The sequence below is a fragment of the Caretta caretta genome, chromosome 1, assembly GCF_965140235.1.
Source record: "Caretta caretta isolate rCarCar2 chromosome 1, rCarCar1.hap1, whole genome shotgun sequence".
Taxonomy (NCBI): domain Eukaryota; kingdom Metazoa; phylum Chordata; order Testudines; family Cheloniidae; genus Caretta; species Caretta caretta.
Window position 1 is genome coordinate 16,539,477 of NC_134206.1, and position 23,708 is coordinate 16,563,184.

The 23,708-nt window shown below is 44.1% G+C and overlaps 1 protein-coding gene across 8 annotated transcripts in view; it reads right to left on the bottom strand.

Moving 5' to 3' along the window:
• The window catches only part of PAK1 (p21 (RAC1) activated kinase 1), a 120,048-nt gene that overhangs the window by 52,077 nt on the left and 44,263 nt on the right, over positions 1-23,708 (bottom strand). For 6 of the 8 annotated variants that reach the window (XM_048840271.2, XM_048840287.2, XM_048840315.2 and 3 more), the window contains one exon: positions 2,745-2,955. In XM_048840271.2, coding sequence (XP_048696228.1) covers positions 2,745-2,934 — 190 coding nt within the window. In that variant the 5' untranslated portion in view covers positions 2,935-2,955. Of the gene's footprint in view, positions 1-2,744; positions 2,956-3,640; positions 3,660-18,524; positions 18,643-23,708 lie in introns of those variants that run through there. The other 2 variants (XM_048840324.2, XM_048840335.2) reach the window with 2 other exon arrangements.

The following is a 23,708-nucleotide window of genomic DNA, read 5'->3' on the forward strand; positions in this document are numbered from 1 at the left end:
ATGACACCCCCTCACCGTTAAGTCTATATCCAAACATCAGAATTATGTCAGAAGCTGAACTACCCAGTAATGAGGCCAGAATTCCACAATGCTACCCAACCCGCACAATGGAAAAGCTAGCCACATAACACCATAGCTCCCAGGCATTCTAAGTTGGAGCTCCACCAGGGACAGCTTCAGATTCACCCCACAGAACCTCAAGTCATCTTACCACCTCTTCCTGAGCCACTTGGAAAAGTCACCTGGAACACTTCCTACCCCTCTAGCATTTCAGTAGGTGGTGCTATTGTAGCCATACAGCAGACAGCTCTGCAAAGGAGAAACCATCATCATTCAGCTCATTGAATCAATGAGGTTCTTTCCATAATTGTTTTATATGACTTGCTACCGAAGTATTTGCCAATACTGCTTTCTGCAATCCTCAATTTATAATAGTATAAAAAAATCAATCTAAAGTCCAATATTATTGGTCAGGCCTGCTCCTCAGTGTGCCAGAGCTGTACAGTCTTTATGCAGTTCCATCACAGTAGAGATTATACACTACCTTAATTAGCCCTTCTTTTACTCCAGCCAACTCAGTAGCTGAACTGTAAGCCTTAATTAAGCTGGGTTCTTGTAGTAATTAGGTTCGTGCATTAGGAGATTCTCTAAGGCTGATCAGCCAATGGATTTTCTATTGACAATTCATCAGCACTTCACGTCAGGAGTGTGGTAGCCAGTCGGAGGTTACTTGAATGAACTCACATATTGGTCTGTCAGTCGTCCTTCCAGGAGCCAGGGTGGCAATCAGGCTAAAAGGCCTCTGACAGAGGCAGCAGGAGAAAGCTGCCACTCTGGTTCGGGCAGGTGCATTGCAACAGAAGACTCTTCTGGCCTTGGCAATGATTCTCTTTTGCCTGAGTGACTACCATGTTGGAATGTCTACAAGAAGCCAACATCCTCTGACATCAATGGTGGTCTGCTCACGGACTTCAAATTGGAGCTGGATCACACCCTCGATGCAAAGAAAACCCAGAGCTGCTGAAGCATCACATTATGGCACTCCTCCTCTTTAGCTCCCAGTTTTGGTGGGGAAGGAAACAATCATGTCAGTATAGAAACAGACCTGGTAGCGTAGCCCTTTTATGGGAAATACGCAGATAGTGGTCAGCAAACAAGCCTGCAACAGCCAATAGCAAGGGTGCTGTCCTATCTGCTAGAGACAAAAACTACGCAGGACTCAGATCTGGAAAGCTCCTTTGGAACAAGTTACATAACCTCAAAAGGCTCTATTACCTTGTCGTCGCCTATTGGTAGAAAAAAACTATGTATCTGGTGCTGAGACACCAACACTGTACTTACCATTGTATACACAGTGGGAGAGAGAAACCTGGGCCAGTTTAAAAAAAAATAATAAGTAGATGTTTTATTAACATTTGAGAGCATGACAGGTAAAGGGGGGATAGGGAAAAGTTACAGACGTGTTATGACAGCCAAGGCTTATTTTCACCTAACTGCATGTGAACTGACTCACTTTTAACCAAGTGCTTTGCATTCATGTTTAATGGCATCGCGCATCCTTAACATACCTACACCCCTACTGGAGAATGGCACTGTAATAGATATGAAACTGACTGTCTGCTTCCCAGAGCAGGTTAACTAGTATAAACAGCAATTAAGTTACTCTTAGGCCACAGAACTAGGATTAGTCTTTTCCTTCTAGCAAGGATTTAGGAGCCTGACTCCTTATTGAAACAGCTGAAAATGTAGATACAAAAATTAGAGAAAGATCTTATTTATTTAGCACCCAACTACCATGGCGATGGACACTATGAATCCTTAAAAAGAGACTGAAAAAGGGATATATCACAGAAATGGGTTCCTTACAAACAGATTAAAGAGAGATATAAAAGGAAGCAGCACAAATTAAGGACTAGAGAATTTCTTTCATCATTGATTCATGTGATAAATGTACAACCTTCAAAATATACTAATGGAAGAAATTAAAATTGCATGTACAGTACATCAGTTCTGTCCCTTATTCCCATCTTGCCTGTTATATTCCTTATTATAGCTGAAGGAATTCATTCAATACAAGTTAATGGGCAAGAAGTTATAGGGATAGATTATTTTTAGCAGTGGACAATGTCGGTTCCAAAATTCTGAAATAAGATAGGATGACAAAGACTCATCTTAGACATTAAGCTCTTCAGGGCTATGGCTCACATAGCAACATGTGACAGGACTGGTAAGAAATGGTCTTTTAGGCATACTTGCACTCTTCCAGCCTGCTTTCAGTTTCACCAATGCAGAAGGCCAGCAGAGCTCCTTCAGAAGGCCCATCTGCAGTGGTTGCAAAAACCAAGACCAAAAAAACCCCCAAAAAACCCAACAAACAAACCTCACTGAACTTTGGAAAGGCAGCTGTGACAGGCCCTGAGAACAGGGACATTCCCAGTTGTCAGGGACAAAGACACTGTATCACAGATCTCACAGAAACACACACACACACACACACACACACATACTTTATCCACCAACAGACTAAGAGAAGGAATGGCGAGTTTGTGAGAGTAATGGCATGAATTATTAGGAAAGCAGATACCCAGCTAGTCACCACAGGCAGTCCTTATTCCCAGTATGGCCAAAAAATTTATGTGAACTATTAGACCTTGTGAATCATCCTCTAAATTCTAAAGAATCATTAACATCATTCCCCAGCAACATGCAAAGAGGAAACTATTGTAAAGATTAAAATACTGTACTTTTATCTCCTGGCAATATAGATCGGTAAAATCGGTCTCTCTTTTTCTTTTCTTCAGGGTTGGGAGGCAAAGGTTTTGAGCCATGATTTAAAGTCCCAGTGTCTTTGCTTCCAGATCCAATCATAGTGCTGGTATTTCTCATTGGAGGGGCTGGAGGCTTGTCTTCGGCTTCCACACCATTATTAGACATCTTCAGCAAAAGAAGCTGTTACTAGGACCAGGAAAAAGACATAATCACTTTTGTGCATTTTTTTTTAATTACAGTAGCAAATTGATCCTTCAAATAAATTGTGCATCAGCTCTGTCTTTTAGTTTATGTTAATTACCTGCAGATAACAAACTTGCATAAAAAATTTCTTATGGGGGCCAATGCACAGTCCCACTGAAGTGGTGCCAAAATTCCCATTTATTCACTAGCAATCAGGATTTGGCCCTTGGACCACAACTCTTAATCCGGTCATAATTATTTCCCATACAAAGACAAAGTTTAAAGGTTCTTTCAGAGTTACTGACATCATGCACTGCCTTTTAGGGCTATTTCATTTCATTGAGCTGGTAAAAAAAACACTGGATCCTCCACATGCACACAGTAACTCTTCATGTAAATCATCCTTAAAGTGCAGATTTAAACAAAGAAGCTACTGTACTTGCAGAATAACCCATTAGCAGCACAATTAACTCATTCCTCTCACCAAGTGAGATCAAAAACAATCTTTATACAGCCCAACTGCACATACAACCTGTTGAAAAATGTTGAAATTTTTCATTAAAAATTCAAACAATTTCTGACCAACTCTAGCTGTAAAACAAACCAACCCTATTCCTCAGAATAATCAGATAACTTTCCAAATTTCACAAACAATTAAAAACAACAAAAACAAAAACAAAAAAACCACCTCCTGATTTGAGTCCTTTTATTTGGTAGCAGGTTCTGTCACTAAGAAAAGCCCAGCTCCAAAAAGTGATACAGTAAAATCAGAGCAAAGTTAATTTACAACTTCCAAATCTCCGAGTTGCTCCGGCAGGTGAATCTATGCAGGGACACAGCGATTGCAACCCAGTCTGAGGCAACAGCTACACTACAGAGCTTACAGTGGTGCTACTGTAGCACTGACGGTGCAAACGTTTACACCAATGGGAGAGAGCTCTCCCGTCGGCTGAGTCACTCCAGCCCCTGCGAGCAGGGGTAGCTACGTAGTTGGCGGGAGAAGCGCTCCCACCGACATAGGCCGCCCACTCCAGCACTTATGTAGGTGTCACTTACATCGCTCTGGGGGGTGGCTTATTCACACCTCTGATCAACATAAATTATGCCAACATAAGCTACAGGGCATGGCGTAAGAAGGCCACATTCCAGCAGGGGGCTTTAAAGTACAATAACCCCTCGCTTAACGTTGTAGTTATGTTCCTAAAAAAATGCGAGTTTAAGCGAAACAATGTTAAACGAATCCAATTTCCCCATAAAAATTAATGTAAATGGGGGGAGTTCGGTTCCAGGGAAATTTTTTTCACCAGACAAAAGACTATATTATATATTTATATACATACATATATATATATTATATTACACATACACACAGTATAAGTTTTAAACAAACAATTTAATACGGGTGCACAGCGATGATGATTGTGAAGCTTGGTTGAGGTGGTGGAGTCAGAGGGTGGGATATTTCCCAGGGAACGCCTTACTGCTAAATGATGAACTAGCACTCAGCTGAGCCCTCAAGGGTTAACTCATTGTTCTTAATGTAGCCTCACAGTTTACAAGGCAGCAGGAATGGAGGGAGGGGAGACAGTATAGCAGACAGAGACAAAGACACACACCGCATGTGAGAGAGAGAGAGAGAGATGCGACACTGACCCTGCTCTAAGTACACTGCCTTTTTAAGTAGATCAGCAAGTTGAAACAGAAGCTGCTGCCAGGAAGCTCCCTCCGTCCTGAGCCCTGTCATGTCCCCACCCTGCTCTATATGGAGAAGGGGTAAGCGGCAGGGCGGGAGCAGGAGTGAGGGGGACACCCTGACATTAGCCCCCCTCCCTCTTCCTCCCCCTCAGCAAGCAGGAGGCTCCCTGGAGCAGCTCCAAGACAGAAGGCAGGAGCAGCACACGGCAGTGGGGGGAGGAACAGCTGAACTGCCAGCAATTGATCACCTGCTGGGCAGCTGCCACACAGGGAACTTACGGGAGCTGACGGAGGGGCTGCCGGTCCACCCTGGTTCCGAGCACCCCCCAGCTCGCTCCAACGGGCTGCTCTTCCTGCAAGCAGTGGACAAAGCAGGCGGCTGCCAAACGACGTTATAAGGGAGCATTGCGCAACTTCAAATGAGCACGTTCTCTAATGGATCAGCAACGTAGCAACGAAACAACGTTGACCAGGACGACTAAGTGAGGAGTTACTGTATCAAAGCAGAACTTCATTGATTAGTCTGGCAGTCACAGCAGAGCTTGAGCGACACATTCAAGAGAGTCCCTAAGATCCTAATTTCCAGAGATACAGATGCTCCGCACCTCTGCAAATCAGGCCCTAGACCTAAGTTTCCCAGAGTGGCCATTGATTTTGAGTACCTCCTGCTGGACAGTTACAATGGAGACACCTTGGGCCACTGGATTCAATGAGACTTCTGGGTGCTGATGGCACCCAGTATTTGGAACCTAAGAAAGCCAAACCACAGCAAAGGCAGGTTATTACACCTCACCGAACATGTTTAACTTAGAAGTGGTGACTCCACACAAGCCTGTCTGGAGTCAGTGCTCCTAGAAATGAAATTTGTTTAAAGATTCTCATTTGGGACATTGGTTTGAATGTCAGAGGATAATTTTTGGCAGCCAGGTGGGGCTATTCAGCTTTCCACTTGTCTGGGCGTGTTCTGGCATCTACCTCCTGCCTCCTCCATAATTCAGGTCACTGGCCATCAGCCCCATGCCATTCCCCAGTGTGAAAATGAGCAAGAGTAAAAACAAAGCTGACAGCTGGAGATGCAGAGACCAGGAGCTGCATAAGAAGTTTGGGGGATTTCTTTTGGCACAAACGAAAACACACCAGTAACTCTGACAGCCTTTGGTGAGTAAATATCCTGTTTGACATGAAAACACCCGAGACCATGCTTATACTGAGCTGTCTAGCATACAGCAGCATCTCTGGTGCCTATAAAATTAGCAGCTCATCTGGATCCAACTGAAACAGAGAAAGGAACAAGCACAGGCTGCCCGGCAATCACTAAAGAAGCCCTGTGTTCATTGCCCTCACACACCTATGATCAGGAGGAAGCAAGTTACTAGGAGTCTGCTAGACAAAGATAGCAGCAGAAAGAGAGATAAATAGCCTCATACTTACCCAATGCCACTCCTCGGGAGCGAGAGTCACTTTTGTCACTGCTGCCTCTTTCCCACTCATCCCAGGTCAGGAAGTGTTGAGGGAGAATGATCAAGCTTTGACAAAAGTGACTATCGCTCCCGAGGAGTGGCATTGGACAAGTATGAGGCTATTTATCTCTCTTTCTGCTGCTATCTTTGTCTAGCAGCCTCCTAATAACTTGCTTCCTCCTGATCATAGGTGTGTGAGGGCAATGAACACAGGGCTTCTTTAGTGACTGCCTGGCAGCCTGTGCTTGTTCCTTTCTCTGTTTCAGTTGGACCCAGATGAGCTGCTAATCAGCCTCCTGGCTACTAGGAACTAGTACCTGGCCTGGTAAGCAGCCAGGCAAAAAAACCTACCTCCCCACTGACTCCCTCTCTCTTGCTGTGCCTTACTGCAGCACACTACCAGGAAACAGCGAGAAAAAAGAGGCAGTGAACACCAGCTGATCCCTTCACTCACCCATCTCCTGCCATGTTGGAAGGGACGCAGGACCAGAGGGGTGACCACAAGAAATAGGGAAGGAAACTGAGGAGAGCTCTGGGGACAGGGCTGGTGGATACAGTGAGGAGAAAGGATCATTGGGTGAAAAGGAGGGAGATAGTGGTGAAGAGAGGGAAAGAGAGGAGAGAACCATTTAGATAAAAATGGGGAAAGGGCTTGTGGCTAATGCCCGAGACCAGGAGACAGTTCAGCCACTCACCTGCTGTGAAACTCTGGAGAGGTCACTTTATCTACATGTGCTTCAGTTTCCTCATCTATAAAATGGGGATAATACCCCCTTCCTCACTAGATGGAAGCACTTTAAGATCCTCAAATGGAAGGGGCTACAGGAGTGCCAGTTTCAGCTATTTTATTAAATAGGGGAAACTCGGGTGATCAGAAAATGCTCACTCACTTTACACACGCCCCCCAAAAGTGACATTGCTCACCAGTGGATACCAGTTTTTCACATCTATTTGAGAACTCAGATTTGCAGCTCTCACCTAGGCAACATACACTGGATTCCTCCTCCCATTCAAGCCAGCCAAACCCTTCCTTGGGATTGCCCCACACAACATCTAGGATTGTATTAAAATCTGCATTTCCCCTGCTCCCCCAACCAGTACACAGAATGTGTATGGTCAGCCTCCTTCCTCCCCACAACATTTGGAAGGGGGAAAGGGGGAAACACTCCAAGCCACAGGTTTTTTGTTTGTTTCAGGATTGAAGGCCCCAGTCTCTTCCATGGCTTCTCCAGGAACTTCCTTGGAAAGCCCTGCAAGTTCCAGCAGCCCAGTCCTAGCAGCCCCGTTCCATATGCATACACCTGAGGTGGTGTTTTCACAGAACTTTGGGACATCAGCCTGGGATGTTTACTTGCCTGAAACAGAAAGAAAACTCACATATTCTGAAGTCCAAAGATTAAAATACAGAACACAGTCAATAGGACAGAGATTCTAAACGTACATTATTGTCAACATCCCACTAAGCTCAGGTTTTGCAGGATAGGTAGGAGCCTCGAGCGGAGTATCCCAATTTGCATTTTCTTCTTAGCGTATGCACAACGTGCCTCAGGTGGCAGGTGACCAGGATTCATTGCCAAAATTTGGTCCGCTGGTTGGAGCATTAACTTCCCTGGCAGGGCCTGTGCAATGATATTTTGCACCCTAGGCGAAACTTCCACCTTGCGCCCTCCCTCCCCCCAGAGCATCGCTTATTATAAACTTTCAGAAATGAATACTGCATAATGTGGCATTGTTCATTAGAATTAATACACATTCAGCTTTTTTCTCTATTTGCAATGAGGCTGCATCAACTGAAAACGAAAAAAATGAAATTTTATTCCTATCAGTTCTTTTTCTTGTTCACTAGTAAAAGTAAAGGATAGAGAACACATGTCACTTACTAACTATGAGTCACTATTAGAATTTCATCAGCTTTTTGATGTAAACATTGATTAAGAGATCAAGATGACTTTTCCTTAAAATTAAGCAATGTTGATTGTAATCGGAAATACACCCTTTTTAGTCATGTATACTTCCTTCCTTCATATCAAAATCTACTTCATTTTATTCTACCTTTAGAATATCCAATTATTGTTATTAATAAAATTTATAAAATTAGAATGGCGGATACTCCGTTATACAACAACTGACAATATCAATATGACAAATTTCAACAACCTACACATGCATATTCGCACAGGATAAACATATACACTCAAATACTGAACATACACACACAATTGACACAAAGTATTAGCAAACTGATGCAGCAGCAATTGCCAGAGTCTTAGATCTGAAATAACTCAACGAAAATAGGTTTCAGAGTAACAGCCGTGTTAGTCTGTATTCGCAAAAAGAAAAGGAGTACTTGTGGCACCTTAGAGACTAACGAATTTATTTGAGCATAAGCTTTCGTGAGCTACAGCTCACTTCATCGGATGCATACTGTGGAAAATACAGAAGATGTTTTTATACACACAAACCATGAAAAAATGGGTGTTTATCACTACAAAAGGTTTTCTCTCCCCCCACCTTACTCTCCTGCTGGTAATAGCTTATCTAAAGTGATCATTCTCCTTACAATGTGTATGATAATCAAGGTGGGCCATTTCCAGCACAAATCCAGGGTTTAATTCAGCAGTCTCTCATTGGAGTCTGTTCTCGAAGTTTTTTTTTGTTGAAGGATAGTCACTTTGAGATCAGAAATCGAGTGACCAGAGAGATTGAAGTGTTCTCTGACTGGTTTTTGAATGTTATAATTCTTGACATCTGATTTGGCCTCAGTCGACAACCTCCGAAAACTAGTAAACTAGTCAACTTAGCACTAAAAACAGCCTGTCAGAACGGGGAACGGCCGCGCGCGAGGAAAAAAATGACGTCTTTGCCACTTTGTACCGTAGTGAAGCAGTACACCTGTGCCTGCAACGCAGAGCTGGCGTAGGCTATAGCTGTGATGTACAAGAGAACGACAAGTTAAAATGCAAGTTCAACAACGTTTGTCTTTTCTTTATTAATTTGTTTTCCAGCAATAGCGAAAAAAAAAATTGGGGGGGGGGCACCGCTTTTTGGTGCCCCCAAATCTTGGAGCCCTAGGCGGCCGCCTAGTTCGGGTAGTGATTACACCAGCCCTGTTCCCTGGCCCAGGCTGGGTACTGGCAGGGAGTGCGATGTGAACACTGATCCAGGCCAGAGTTATTCTGAAGGTATCGGAAGGTGGCATTCTCCCATCAAAGTGCAGCGTCTATGCAAATTATTTTCTTACCATGATAATCTGTAGCCAACTCACTGCCCTTTCCATCTTTAAACATAAAGGAGCAGTTTTATTTGCATTCTGCTTGAATTCCAGTAGCACCAGCAAGTACTTGCTTTCAGCAAACCATCACAGTTGTCAGAGCTCCATTACACCAAAGTGAGTCACTGAATAATCTCTGCTCTAAGCAATCAAGATTGCAAAAGCCAGTCAAAGTAACGTCAATCAACCTAATTTCCCTTACTTTTCACAACACTATGATTGTTCTGTTTGCAATGGCAGAACACTCCACAAGAAACGGATTTTATATTTCAATGACAGGACTAACAATGGAAATGTAATTACCCAGCAAACGAACCTTTCATCTGAAGTTAGATAAGGGATGCCTCTCAGAGCATGTCTTCACTTGCAAGGTTAACACGGCTGTGTAGTCACGGCATAGCGCTGGGAAAGAGCTCTCCCAACGCTACAAAAAAACCCACCTCCACGAAGGGAATGGCTCCCAGCACTGGGGCACTGTCTACACTGGCACTTTACAGCACTGAAAGTTGCAGCACTCAGGGGTGTGTTTTTTCACACCCCAGAGCAAGAAAGTTGCAGCGCTGTAAAGTGCCCGTGGAGACCAGCCCTTAGATATAGATACAATTTGCTCAATTCCCATATATTAAAATGCCAGCACTCAGACCAAATCCCACAGTCACTACTACAAGGGCATCTCCGTTGTCTAAAGCTATTGTTTCTGTGGTCACTCTGGAGCATTACATTTCAAAAGAACCATATGGTTCAATCACACAGCAGGTCCTGGAAATACACTGTGGTATATACTAAGAATAGTAAGAAACTTTTGTCCGCAGTGAATCCAGAATACAGTTAGTATCTGTACTCCTAAAATCTCTTTTTACCTTTTCAAATCAGCTATCAGCCAAAGTAAGTGATCCCAGTGGCCCAATATAAATGCACTCACTGAATGTATATGTCCTATCCACATGAATAATTATGAATGGGAGAGGAGGTGATCCAACAGATCATCTCTCCAACACAGATTTGATATGCTGTTCGTCCTAAGAGCAGAATTGTACCCTTAACAGATGCATAAGAATGGTTTCCAAAAACACTATATCGAAAACTACCTAGACAGATTTGTAATTTCTCCCAGTTTGTTTTAAGCAAATATGGGCCCAAACCACAAAGTTCACGTCTGGAGAGGAACTTTCCTAAACTTTGGGGGTGTTTGGATCTGGGAGTTTGGTTTGGACCTTACCTCTAGTTTTAAAACTTATACGCTATATGGGTCAAGGTCTGTCTCTTACTATGTATGTCTACAGGGCTTAGCACAATGTAGCTTTGATCTCAAATGGAGCCTCTCTAGGCTCTATTCTAATATAAATAAAAAGTAATAGCTTTATCCTAATTAAAAACAAAATAAGACCATCTAATAGAAATTCTACACTAAACATTTATGATATGCAAATAATGTTTTCCTTTGGAAAGCCAAGTCATTTTAAGTTGATGTTCCCACCATTGAACATCAAGCTGGATTATTATTTTCTTGTAGTATTTTCCTTTAGCAAATCTAATTGCTAAAGAGAAAGCAATTAGGGAAAAATCAGTATTATAGCTGAAACCTATCCTAAAGTAGATGCCATAAACATAACTATGTCCAGTCCATACGGATTGCTGGAGTCAACATGAAACTCAAAAGAGCCATCTATAATGCATCCGATGAAGTGAGCTGTAGCTCACTAAAGCTTGTGCTCAAATAAATTTGTTAGTCTCTAAGGTGCCAAAAATCCTCCTTTTCTTTTTGCGGATACAGACTCACACGGCTGCTCCTCTGAAATCTATAATTCAGGCAGTCTGGGAAGACAATAGCTGAGAATTACTTACTATAACTTCTAGATGAAATAAACCATACTAAAAAGAGAGATTAACTCAGCAGTTATTCTCTCAGCAAGTACAAAATTTTAATTGCTGCTGAAGCACTGGTTTTCCACTGTTACCACAACTACTGGTCATCTTGACCAGATACCAAAACAAAGAAGTCTTAACTGTTACGCTGATTACGATCAGCCCGGTTATGCATTTTACCTCTGTGTCAACATTCCTATTCTACTCTGATCCCCAGCAGTATAACTGATCCTAGTAAACGAGTACACACACATTAAAGTCTCCTTCTTCCTTATAAGACCAATTGTTCCCACAGCTAAGAAGGGGAGGGAAAGGGGCAAACATTGTACTGCTGTGACACATACGGTGCTGGGATGCTATACGTAGAGGAGATTCAAAACACAAGAACTAGGCAGCAGGTTTAAAACCAACAAAAGGAAGTATTTCTTCACACAATGCACAGTCAACTTGTGGAACTCCTTGCCAGAGGCTGTTGTGAAGGCCAAAACTATAACAGGGTTCAAAAAAGAACTAGATAAGTTCATGGAGGACAGGTCCATCAATGGCTATTAGCCAGGATGGGCAGGGATGATGTCCCTAGCCTCTGTCTGTCGGAAGATGGGAATGGGCAACAGGATTAGACATTTTAATGAAAATTCTAGCAAAGTAGAACTCAATGGAAGTTGTGTTTCACCATCCCTCGCCCTTAACTCTCTCTTGCACCATTCTAAAAATGGTGAACTCTTTCTCCGTTACACAAACTGTGGTGCACGCCCCCCTCCATTAGATTATAGCTACTGGTTGCAGTTTTCCTCCACTGCTAGTTTTATTATTTATATAGCGCTAAAAGATAATTCACCAAATCCCTTGGGAAGGTGTTGCAATGGCTGAGTCTCTTCCACTTTGAATCTTTAAATCAAGACAGAATGTCTTTTAAAAACATGCTCTAGTTTAACCACAAGCTATTGGTCTTGATGCAGGAATAACTGGGTGAAGTTCTATGACCTGTGTTACGCAGGAAGCCAGACCACCACCACAAGGATGCCTTCCAGCCTTAGACTCTATATAACAAGGTCCCTGCCCAGGGGCAGTGCTAGGAGGGGCTTGTAGGGGCTATAGCTACCCCAAAATTTTCCTTAGCGCCCCCCCCCCCATAGTCATTCCTCCCCACACAAAGGTCAGATGTTATGCGAAGTAAGGATGGCATGGTCTGGCATTGCCACCCTTACTTCTGTGCTCTCCAGTCACCCAGCTCTGAATGTTGATGATGTCCAGGACCAGCCTTAGGGAAAACGGCACCCTGGGAGAATGGGGGGTGGGAGTTCCCCATATAGTGACCCTCTCCCCGTGACTGGGGAGCGACAGGGGCAGGAAGTAGGGGTGGGGCGGGAACTTCCTGCAGTCGGTCTGACCTTAGGGTTACCCCGGGCCTGTATTTGACAGGCCTTGCCAGTTTTTTTTATGGCTTTGCTAGGTGCCAGAAAAATAAGTTAATCTGCCAGGTTTGGTTTTTTCATGTGGGTCTAAAGATTTGCATTATCACCACAATACACTGGGATATCTAAAGGTAAAAGTTTCTGTGTCCAGCATGCTGCAGTGTGCGCTCTTCTGCAGTTTAAGTAAGAAAATGATGTTATCAATCTTATCTTAATGTGTCATCTCTCAGATACTATAAGTGGCTGCTAAAGGGGGCAGGGTGTTGCAGAGTTGTGTTGTGGTTGGGACTGCGGCAGGCTTGCCTTGTGGGGAGTGGGAAAGATGTTGGTGTTTTTATATTTCAGACATGCTAACCCTAGTCTGACCTGGCCCCAGGAGCAGCCTGTGCAGGGGAAGAGGATGTCTCAGCCCTCCCCAGCGCCCAGCTGCAACTAGCAGCAGAAGCCCCTGCCAGAGCACCCCCAGTCCAACCCCTCCCCAGCTCTGAACCCAGTGCTCAGAGTTAAAGAGGCCTTGTGTTGAGGTGGGGGGGGGGGAGGGATTAATATGTATAGCGCAGCCCTCCCAGCTCAGCTACCCAACACCGGGAAGCGGCTGGCACCACCCCTCTCCATGCCCCTTACATGGTACATTACATTAGTGCACATGATCACCTCACTTTATTAGAGGATCCTAGTTATCTCTCTCTCTCTCATAAAGGCCTAGGTTCAATCCCTGCTGACTGCCATGATGTCCGCACATCGATAGCCGTTGTTACACTAACCAAAACCCATTGGTTACTCAACACCATTAAATTCTCTCCTTCGAATTAACATACGTATTTGTATGGCTCCCATCACGGAAGTATTTGAATACTATGTTAGGTGCTTATACTATAGGACTTCAGTAGGGTACCTACAAGTCCTTCAAGGCTGGACAGATAGCAGAGGTATCCTTCATATCAGAAAGAAAAGGAGGACTTGTGGCACCTTAGACACTAACAAATTTATCTGAGCATAAGCTTTCGTGAGCTACAGCTCACTTCATCGGATGCAGAGACAATCTTTATTTCTCCAAAATGCCATTGACAGACTGGTCAGAGTGCTTTTCCATTCCAGCCATAGCTCCATGTGACAGAGGGGATCTTTTGGTGGTTTACTTCTCCGTGTCAGCCAACTCTTAGCCTGACAAACTCACTACACCCAACACATAGCTGTCATAATATTTATCTATAAAGAATGTTGTGTAAGGTATCAAATGAAAACTTGCATCCGATGAAGTGAGCTGTAGCTCACAAAAGCTTATGCTCAAATAAATTGGTTAGTCTCTAAGGTGCCACAAGGGGAGGCACTCAGGTGAGGTGAAGGAAGGGACGGTTAGGCCAGGGCTCCAGCTCCCTCGCCACAGTGGGGCCGCTTGGGCGCCTCTGCTGAAACCCCGCGTCCGGTCCCATCCCCTGCCTGGGCCCCTGCAGCGGGGCGGGGAGCGCGGCCCCCAGCCCAGCTAGAAGCCGCTGGGCAACCGGCTAACGCCAGCGCGCACCCATCTGGCCCCGGGACCGCACGGCACGAGCCTTGTCCTCCGCTATGGCGGGAGGAAGGGGGGGGGGGGGGAGGGCGGCGCGGGCTCTGGACTGGGCCTGGGGAGCCCTGGGCTCCTTTCCCAGCTGTGCCGCGGGCCGTGCAACCAGGGGCGAGTCACTCCGTCAGCCCTGGGCGATCGTGAGCAAGTCATTCCCTCAGTCCTGTTCCTCTGTTCTCCGGCTGTGACGGGGAGGGGGGGGGGGGAGGATGGTTCCCCGCCTCCCCAGGCCTGCTTGTGAAGCTCGGTTACAAGGCTCTCGGCTCCCACGTTGCTGAGACCCATGGAAATGCCGAATGTCAAATAGCAAAGATGGAGGTTGGCCAAGCCATCCAAAAACATCTCAACAGAAGAATCAGCCCCTCCCCTCGAGCAGGATCCACCCTCAGCCTCATCAGAAATGTCTAAAATAGACAATCTCCCTAAGGCGGTAGCTTGGCATATGTAAAATGGAGAACCTTTGGCCTGAATCTCAGTCCGTGTCTATGGGGGGGGGCCGTGCACAGTAGACTGTTTTGCTGGGTTGCTGTTGGTGGTGGTTTGGGTTTCCTTCCACTCCACTGCTTTTGCTGAAATCATTGGTATTTTCTTGTTGACATAGTTTCCTACCGGATTGCCAAAGCCTTCATGGCCATGTGGGTTTGCTGGTCCTTGGTAAACTTTCAGGTGGAATGCTTTACTCATGATGATGATATAAACTGATCTTCAACAAAACTCAGGAAAAGATACATTTCCAAAACTCCTCTCTGGCAGAAGGTAAATCCTCCCCTTTCTATACTTTGTTGAACCCTATTCTACACTGAAGGTAGACTACAAGCATTCCCCCACTGGATACATTTTATGGTGCTATGAGTTTTGGTCACTTACCAAAGTAGACCTGATCAGACTAATGAGACCCAGAATATTCGCTTGAGGTTATGTTGAAAGTTAGATGGACATTTAAGCCTAGCTTCTCAAAGGTATTTAGGACCCTAACTGCCACTGAAATCAATGGAAGTTAGTCACCTAAATACTATTGGCAATCTGGGCCTTGTTCTAGGAACATTTTGTGCTCGTATTCTAATGCAGTGTTTTCCCAAAATGTGCATTGCGCAAAGAACTGTCTGCTATGGTAGGAGGGCACAGACAGGTCTCTAGAATCTCAGCTTTCATTTTAAAAAAAGAGTAAGTCTCGAGCTCAGTGGTTCTCAAACTTTTTTTTTTTCCCCTCCTATGGAACACTTGAAAATTGCTGAGGGTCTCAATGGACCACTTAATGATATCTCCGAATGTGGTTTGTACTGTTAGCTAACTATTGCAAAGCACTTTGGATAAAAGTGCTGTATATAAAAAAAAAAAACCTTCATGATAAACTTTGTTTGTTCTACAAATAAAAGCACACCTCCTTTTAATATCAGTAGTCTTACCTTTCTAATGTGATGGATGTGCCCTCTCTCCCCTGCCATGGCAGCCCCCAAGCTTGGGCTGGGAAGTGGGGGGTCTCTCCCCTGCCACAGAGCTTAGGCTGGGAAGGAGGGCCATCTTTCCCTGGCAACTGCAGCCCTGGAGCTGGGGAAAGTCGCCTCCTTCTCTGGCCACCACCGCCCTGCACATCCCAAATTCCTCCCACCCCCTCTTTTCACCCCACTGCCTCCTCCCACCTACTGCCTATTCCCCCCCCAAGGCCACCACCTCACCTTACATGTGTGTCTTCTCCAGGGTCCAGGCACCTAATTAGTGGAGCCATGCCTGCACAACTCCACTAATTAGGTGGGTGGCCCTTCATTCTCTCGTGTGCAGCTGCCCAGGCACGTTCATGGACCACAGTTTGAGAACCTCTGCTCTAGCTGTTACATTTGCAAAGAAAACCTTCAAAGTGTGATACAAGGGTAACTGGTGCAGAGATGTTTTCAGAGATCCTGAAACAACAGCTTTGAAGTGTGAACTGGTCTATCCATTTCAATGTTGCTAACTTGGATGCCAGTAATTATACTATTAGTTTCAACACTGATGACTATTTCACTGCAGGGTGGATAAAAATTGATGATTAAAAAAAATTTGAATCAGATTTTTTTATTTCATTTAAATTATAAAAATGAATATGAAAAATAAACCTGTTTAAAATGAAATTCAAATTTATACAAAACCTACCACAAAACTTTTCAATAAAAAATATGCTGAATCCATGAGCCTCTACTAAAAAATGTAGAGTTAAAGGCTGCTTTTCTATGTAAAGAAAGATGTTTTCCCCCTGATTTCTAACTTTTGAGGTCAAGCTCTGTAACTATGGCACAGTAGGTCATGTACTGTATTAAGGGTTTGATTCTGTGGGTTACCCAGTGTGACGAAGTGGGACTGTTCTTAATGTTTCCTCTGAATACCGTAGGGGTGCCTCAGTTTCCTCTATGAATTTCTTAAGTCTCTAGGTGGTGGGATAAGGGGGTGTAATTGTTGCAGAGCAAAGGGCCAGTGTACATAAATGGCTGACACTCTGTCTCCTGGCAACTGATGGCCTGGGCCCTTCCCCCCTGCAAGGTAATAGCTAAAGGGTTGGAGAACAAAGGAATCAGGTGACCTCCTGGCCCGGGAAAGGGACAAACCCAGAAGGACTTGACTCAGTGGTTTGAGCATTGGTCTGCTAAACTCAGGATTGTGAATTCAATCCCTGAGGGGGCCATTTTGGGATCTAAGGCAAAACTTGGGGATTGGTCCTGCTTTGAGCAGGGGGTTGGACTAGATGATCTCCTGAGGTCCCTTCCAACCCTGATATCCTATGAAGTACTCCTTTTCTTAAATCGTACTGGCCACTATAATCACTGTGTGATATATGTATGGGCAACTGTCATAAACATACAGCTCAGGGTAGCATAAAATCCCTCCTTTACCTGTAAAGGGTTAAGAAGCTCAAATAACCTGGTTGGCACCTCACCAAAAGGACCAATAAGGGGAGAAGATACTTTCAAGTCTGTGGGGGAAGGTTTTTGCTTTTTCTTTTTGTGGGGGTTCTCTCGGAGCCAGAGAGGGACCAGGGGCAGGAAAAACCATCTCTTAAAACCCTGCCTGAATTAAGACCTAGGATTACAAAAATTGTAAGTAAAGCAAGGAAAGGCATTAGATTACCTTTTGTTTTAGCTTGTGAATTTTCCCTGTGCTAAGAGGGAGGTTTATCCCTGTTTTTCTGTAACTTTAAAGTTTTGCCTAGAGGGGAATACTCTGTGTTTTGAATCTGATTACCCTGTAAAGTTACCTTCCATACTGATTTTACAGAGGTGCTTCTTTTACTTTTTTTTTTTCTTTATAATAAAGTTCTATTTTTTAAGAATCTAGTTTACCTATTTGGTTGGTAATTCTCAAGCCTCCCCAGGAAAGGGGGTGAAGGGATATTTTAGGGAAACAGGAACTCCAAGGGGTCCTTTTCCTGAATCTTAACTTACTTGGTGGTGGCAGCAGTACCCATCCAAGGACAAGGAAGGATTTGTGCCTTGGGGAAGTTTTAACGTAAGCTGGTAGAAATAAGCTTCAGGGGTCTTTCATGCAGGTCCCCACATCTGTAACCCAGAGTTCAGAGTGGGGAGGGAACCTTGACAGCAACAATTACAAGTTGTAGGTATGTACTAAAAATATGCTCACACCGGGAAAGCAGATAGGTTGGTGAACAAGTTTGCCCCAGACAAAGGAATGATTGTCTGCCTGAGTATTGAGTGTAAATGAAGCAGGGTAAGCCACAGACCATGGGAATTATATTTGCATCTTCAGTCAACAGAAAAAGAAAATTAACAAAGGGATGAGAAAGGGGACATGGTGCCAACACTCTGGGGAATAAACAGTAAGAATACTTTTTGAAGGTTTACTGGACTATGAGAAGAATGAGAAAAAAGACATTGTGGTTATCCATCACTGAGGGGAAAAAAAGGAAAAGCAACATTTGTATCCATGAATGGCAGATCACAGCCACATGGTTTGGTGACACAGAGGGGTGGCTTTGGGTGAGAATCTGCCGTAGATAAGGACTGCAGCCTGTTAAGTTCTAGTCACTAGAAAGCATGTTATACTTTTTGTTTTATCTGTAATCATTTTCTGTGTTTATTATCTTTGCTTAGTATCCCTTAAATCTCTGTTCTTTTTTTTAATAAACGTATTCTTAGTTTTACTAGAAACTCATCTCAGCGATACGTTCTGTTTATAGACATAACGCAAAAGGACACTCAGATGGAGCCAAGTGTTTCTAATTTAAATGATCTCACTCAGCAAATAATCCTCAGCATTTCAGGGAAGGGGGAACTGCTGTTACCATGCCAGTTCTACGCCAGACCAAGCAAGCTCACTTGATTGCTGCCGTTGCCGTCAGCGATGGCTCCTCTTTTGCTACCACACTTGAAACTCTCCCTTGGCTTTCGTTCTGCTTGAGCTCACAGAATGGCAGGGTAGGGTTTCAACTTTCAGCTGCAAAAGTCAGAGTAGAGAGGGGAGCCAGAACTGGCAGCAGAAACACACACACAATCTCTCTCTCTCTCTCTCTCTCTCGCCCCCCAGCCTCCCGCTCAATAAAATCTTCATCCCTCACCCAAGTCTCATTCCCCCTGCCCCAGAATGTAGAAGATGATAGTGGTGGGAGTGCTTAACATATTAAACCACATGTACAATAAATAAAAAGAACATTTGTGGGGTACTTAGCAATAATTCAAATTGAAACTGCGCTACAGGCAACTGCATTATGAATTAGCTCTTTGCTGCAAGGAATCTGTTCAGAGGATGGGCCTGGGCCACAAAGGTCAGATTAGACTCAAGCTTCCCTCTGGATCTCAAACTAGTCTAAACCTGGAGTAACTCCATTGACTACAACAGAGTCACTTTGAATTCCCATGGCATAACCAAGATAAAGAGTCTGATCCAAAATGCTTCAGCCTTGAAATGGGGACACCACCTTTAACAACAACAAAAAGGTTATTAGTCTCTATTCTTTTTCAGTACTTAGCATCCTTGTTGAGACTTCCAACACTGATGCTAAATGTTGAGTTGTTCACTTAGAACTCAGCTTGTGCCAGCATTTCACACGGATCAATGAACCACGAGAGTTTAAAAGTCTTTCAGTCACTACCAACCCGGACCAGTTTCAAACCAGTGACCATTAACCCTGAGCCCTCTGTTCAAGTTTTTATTATTTTTAGACAAACTGTAATTTGACAATTGTTATTTTAGCTGTGCGAGTATAAGATGAACATCTTGCCATGAAGATGGAACACTGGCTAATGATATCACAGAATGCATGGTGGACCAGACAGCGAGGGGGTGGGTGAGAAGATATGGAACCCAAGTCTTGGGAAACCTGCACTAAAGCTGCCAATAATGTACCTGCTCTGATAACAGTAGATTTCACTTTCCATGGTAGGCATCTTTCATGAGCACTCATTCATAGAATCATAGAATATCAGGGTTGGAAGGGACCTCAGGAGATCATCTAGTCCAACCCCCTGCTCAAAGCAGGGCCAGTCCCCAATTTTTGCCCCAGATCCCTAAAGGGCCCCCTCAAGGATTGAACTCACAACCCTGGGTTTAGCAGGCCAATGCTCAAACCACTGAGCTATCCCTCCCCCCTTATTTAACTCATTTAACTCCATCCCCAAAAGTATAAATTTCACAGGGAGGCATGCAGTTTTCAAGACTAAAAAACACATTAGCCACGACTGTTTGTGTAACCATAGTTTCGATCTATTTAACAACATATCAGACTGATAAACAGGCATTTTAAGTGCAGCCAGAATGTGTTATAATCGGAGGGTTTACACTCAGTCCCAGCACAGAGTCCGTGAGGGAAAAAAGTCTAAGTGGGGCAAGAAGAGGTTGAGGTGGAAAGTCTGCGAGGCAAGGGGATGTTGTGACAGTGGAAAGCAGAGGTAGCTTCCTGCCCACTGGGAAAGGGGTGCACAGGGGAACGGCAGTGCCCAAAGGCTGGGTGGTGTTGGCTGGGAGCTGGCTTAATCAGCGCTGAGAGGGATGCCTGGATTCAGCGTGGTCTCTCCGCCCCCTCGCCGGCAGGGCTCCTGTGGAATCCACAGTAGATTTAAAAGCACGAGAGAAGAGAGCAGCAGCGCTACTTGGGGGCACAGGGCGAGGCTGATGCGAGGAGGTACCGTTAACACATCCCAGCACCACACTACACTGAATCTAGCACTGAGCATATGGAGATTACAGGTTGATCCTGGAAACGTAGTGACTCCTTGCATGGGTCTGCAGCAGGTTCTGAAAATGGGACTTTTAGCCTCACAGTACAGCCATTGTCATTTGAGTTAAATGAATACAACTCCACTTGCTGGTAACAGCATTAGGCTGTTGTCCGCTAGTGGCCAGCCCTTAGAGAGGGATGTGACATCTTTGCCAGTGAGTTACCCTACTGAATACGGTGCTTCCTACTGGCAGTAGTCTCACTGAAGGCAAAGGAAACAGTCAAGGGAGCAAGCACAGCACACAGTTACAAGTGCTTGTAGGTTCAGGATGCATGTTTCTAATCAATGCCATACTGAGGGTTGTTATACTGACAGATCATATCAATCGCTTTAGCTTAATATTGTTTCCTTGAGTCTCGTGGCTTTTGAGCTAGACAAAAGAAAGAATCACGAATGTTCCAATATAAAGTGAGCTTTGCACAAAATCTACAAAACTTCACAGCAACTAGATTAAAAAACAACAAGAATAGCAGCAAGTTTAGGGATCTGCCAACTGAAAAAGGAGAAGCTAATTTAGAGTCAATGGAGACAAACTCATTAAAAACTGTGCATCTAAATTCTTTGAGTTTGCAACAATTATTCCTTCAACTGTCACAGCATTAATATCCTAACCGCATTTTATGGAAGATGATAAACAAAGCTAAAGTGACTCTAAAATATGCTAGGGTTTCCTCCAATTTAGCTTTTAAGAATCTGTCCTTGCTGCTACAGCATTAACTATATATGTTTACTACGATATTGTATCTGATTCTAGTGGAACTTCACCAATATGCACAATTTATAATCCACATATACACAAAAATATCTGCTGGGAGGTGGGAGGGAAAGAACAAGCTAAGATATGATACCCGAATGCCACAGTGAAGTCTCATATTACTAAAACTTTATTACTTTTCCTAAGTGTACTGTATAGATCATTTACTAGTGCATTAAAAATCCTAATCAATAAATAATTAAAAACTCAACTACAATTGTCACAGTCAGCAAGCAAAGTACATTTGGTGATACATTAGCTTGCCTTTTATTGTATTGTTCACTTAGACCACAATTCTGCAGGTGGATGGAGCCCCATTAAAGTCAATGGAAGTTTACATAGAAACTGGGATCTACCCAAACACACCACATTGCTGGATTGACTTGTGAAGTTTACACAGTAAGGTACTAGTCATATTCATTAGGTCTTCCAGTAATTAGTGAGATTCTACTGCAATAACTTATACTTCGTATATAGTGTCATGCATCCGAAGATATCAAAGCATTTTAAGATGCCTAAACTCAAAAAATCTCTCTTTTGCAGTTGCTAAATATAATAAAACCTGTAGCCCCACAGAAGGTTTAGAGCTGAACCTCCTGCTTCAAAAAACACAGACCCCCACCATTTAAGCAAAAGGTGTTTCTTCATTAGCTGTTAGCAGTAGACCCCATGAAACACAGTTGGGCCCTTCAGATTCCATCCAATTGAGGGTAGTGGTAAGCACATACGCGTTTATTACGGTTTATGCCCATTTTACAGATACTATGCCTCAGTGCATCTTGTGGTTAAAGAACACAAAGTCAATAATGGAACCAGAAATAGAACCTGGTGTCCCCCGAAGACAGAGGCCTAATCCTATCATGTGACCTCTTTGGGGCATGGATCATCTTTTTGTTCTGTGTTTGTAGAACGTCTAGCACAATGGGGTCATGGTCTGTGACCGAAGTTCCTGGGCACTAACTGCAATACACGTAACTACTATACCACACTCCCTGCACAAAGATGTTTATAAATAAAATATCTATGATAAAACCGCATTAGCATGATTCACATGCACAGTTACTTCTGACACCAATATCTTGTTTAACTTATTCCTTCTTAATGCCTGTAAAAGGCAACAGCTCTGTTATTTATATTTAAGTTTCCATGCTTATGAAAGTGATGGTGTAACCCACACCCTGCCTGGGTGCAGTGTTCTGTCCCATCTTGTGACACCAAGACCACTTAGAGAGTTAAATGAGTCTGCTCTACAGCCTTAGCTAAGAGGCAGTTGGCTTTTAGCTCATGCAGTAGAGGCTTACACACTAAGATCCAGAGGTCCCCGGTTCAATCCCACCTACCAACAACTGGGGTCTGTCAGCATTACAAGTTGGGGCTCATCTGGGATTTCAACTGGGAAGTCTCTGAAGCTTGGAACGCGATTTCTCAGCTAGGGGAAGTATGTAACCCACACACCTCCTGGGTGCGGTGTTCTGTCCCAGTTAGTGGCACTGAGACCACTTAAGAGAGCGCAATTAATGAGTCTGCTCTACAGCCTTAGCTCACAGCCAGCTGGCTTTTAGCTCATGCGGTAGAGGCTCATGCACTAAACTCCAGAGGCCCCTGGTTCAATGCCGACGACCGGGGTCTGTTGGCATTACAATGGCACCAACTGCAGCTAAGCACAACATAGCAGGGGCACTGCAGACTTCTACACACAGCCCGGCACCAGTGTCCATTCAAAACGAGTTGGTTGCATCAATCCAATTCCTAGTGGACAATGTCTACCTCACAGAATTACAATAGGGCTGGCACAGTACTCTTCGGATTACAAGGACAAGCAGCCAGTAAGCATGTTTTTACCCTCCATATAGGGTTTCGATATCCGTCACTTCTAAATCCTTCAGAAAATAATGTTGCTTCACCATAGGATGGCTAGATATTTTTTGCTGCTGTTGTTGTTACTAAATTATGGAAAGCATCCTCATTGCATTGGGCCCCAACATCAGCTCCGCATCTAATCTATGTTTGGTCTGGGAAGTGATGACGAGGGCTGGTTTCCCCATTGAATAACAGAAACGGGTTGGTTGTAACAATTTACAAGTAAGAGCGTTTTATTTTGCAACAGTTCTCCCTACCAAGCCAGGTGAGCTGCTGCCCATCGTGAGGATACAATTACCTATCTAGGCAGTAACAGGTGGAGAGAGGCTCCGATTACTCTTACTTTGAGTGACAAAGGCATGTGCATTAGCACACATCCCATCCAGCAGGCAGATCCAGGACCCAGAACTTTCTGCACATTCTGCCCAAGGTTTATCTGTATTCTTGTACAATGGAGCTCTGGTGGGAAGGGCCAGAAACGGAGATTCAAGGATGTCTAATACATCCTGTCCAGTTCAGAATGTAAAGTTATTGCTAGCTATGCTACATATAATGCCTCCTCAAATACAAATGGGACACTCTATTTCTGAAAGGGCCCTTCCGTAGCCTAGAGGAGCTTATACGTGTAATTTAACGTGCAAGATTCAAGCAGGAGCTACTTACTCTTGCTG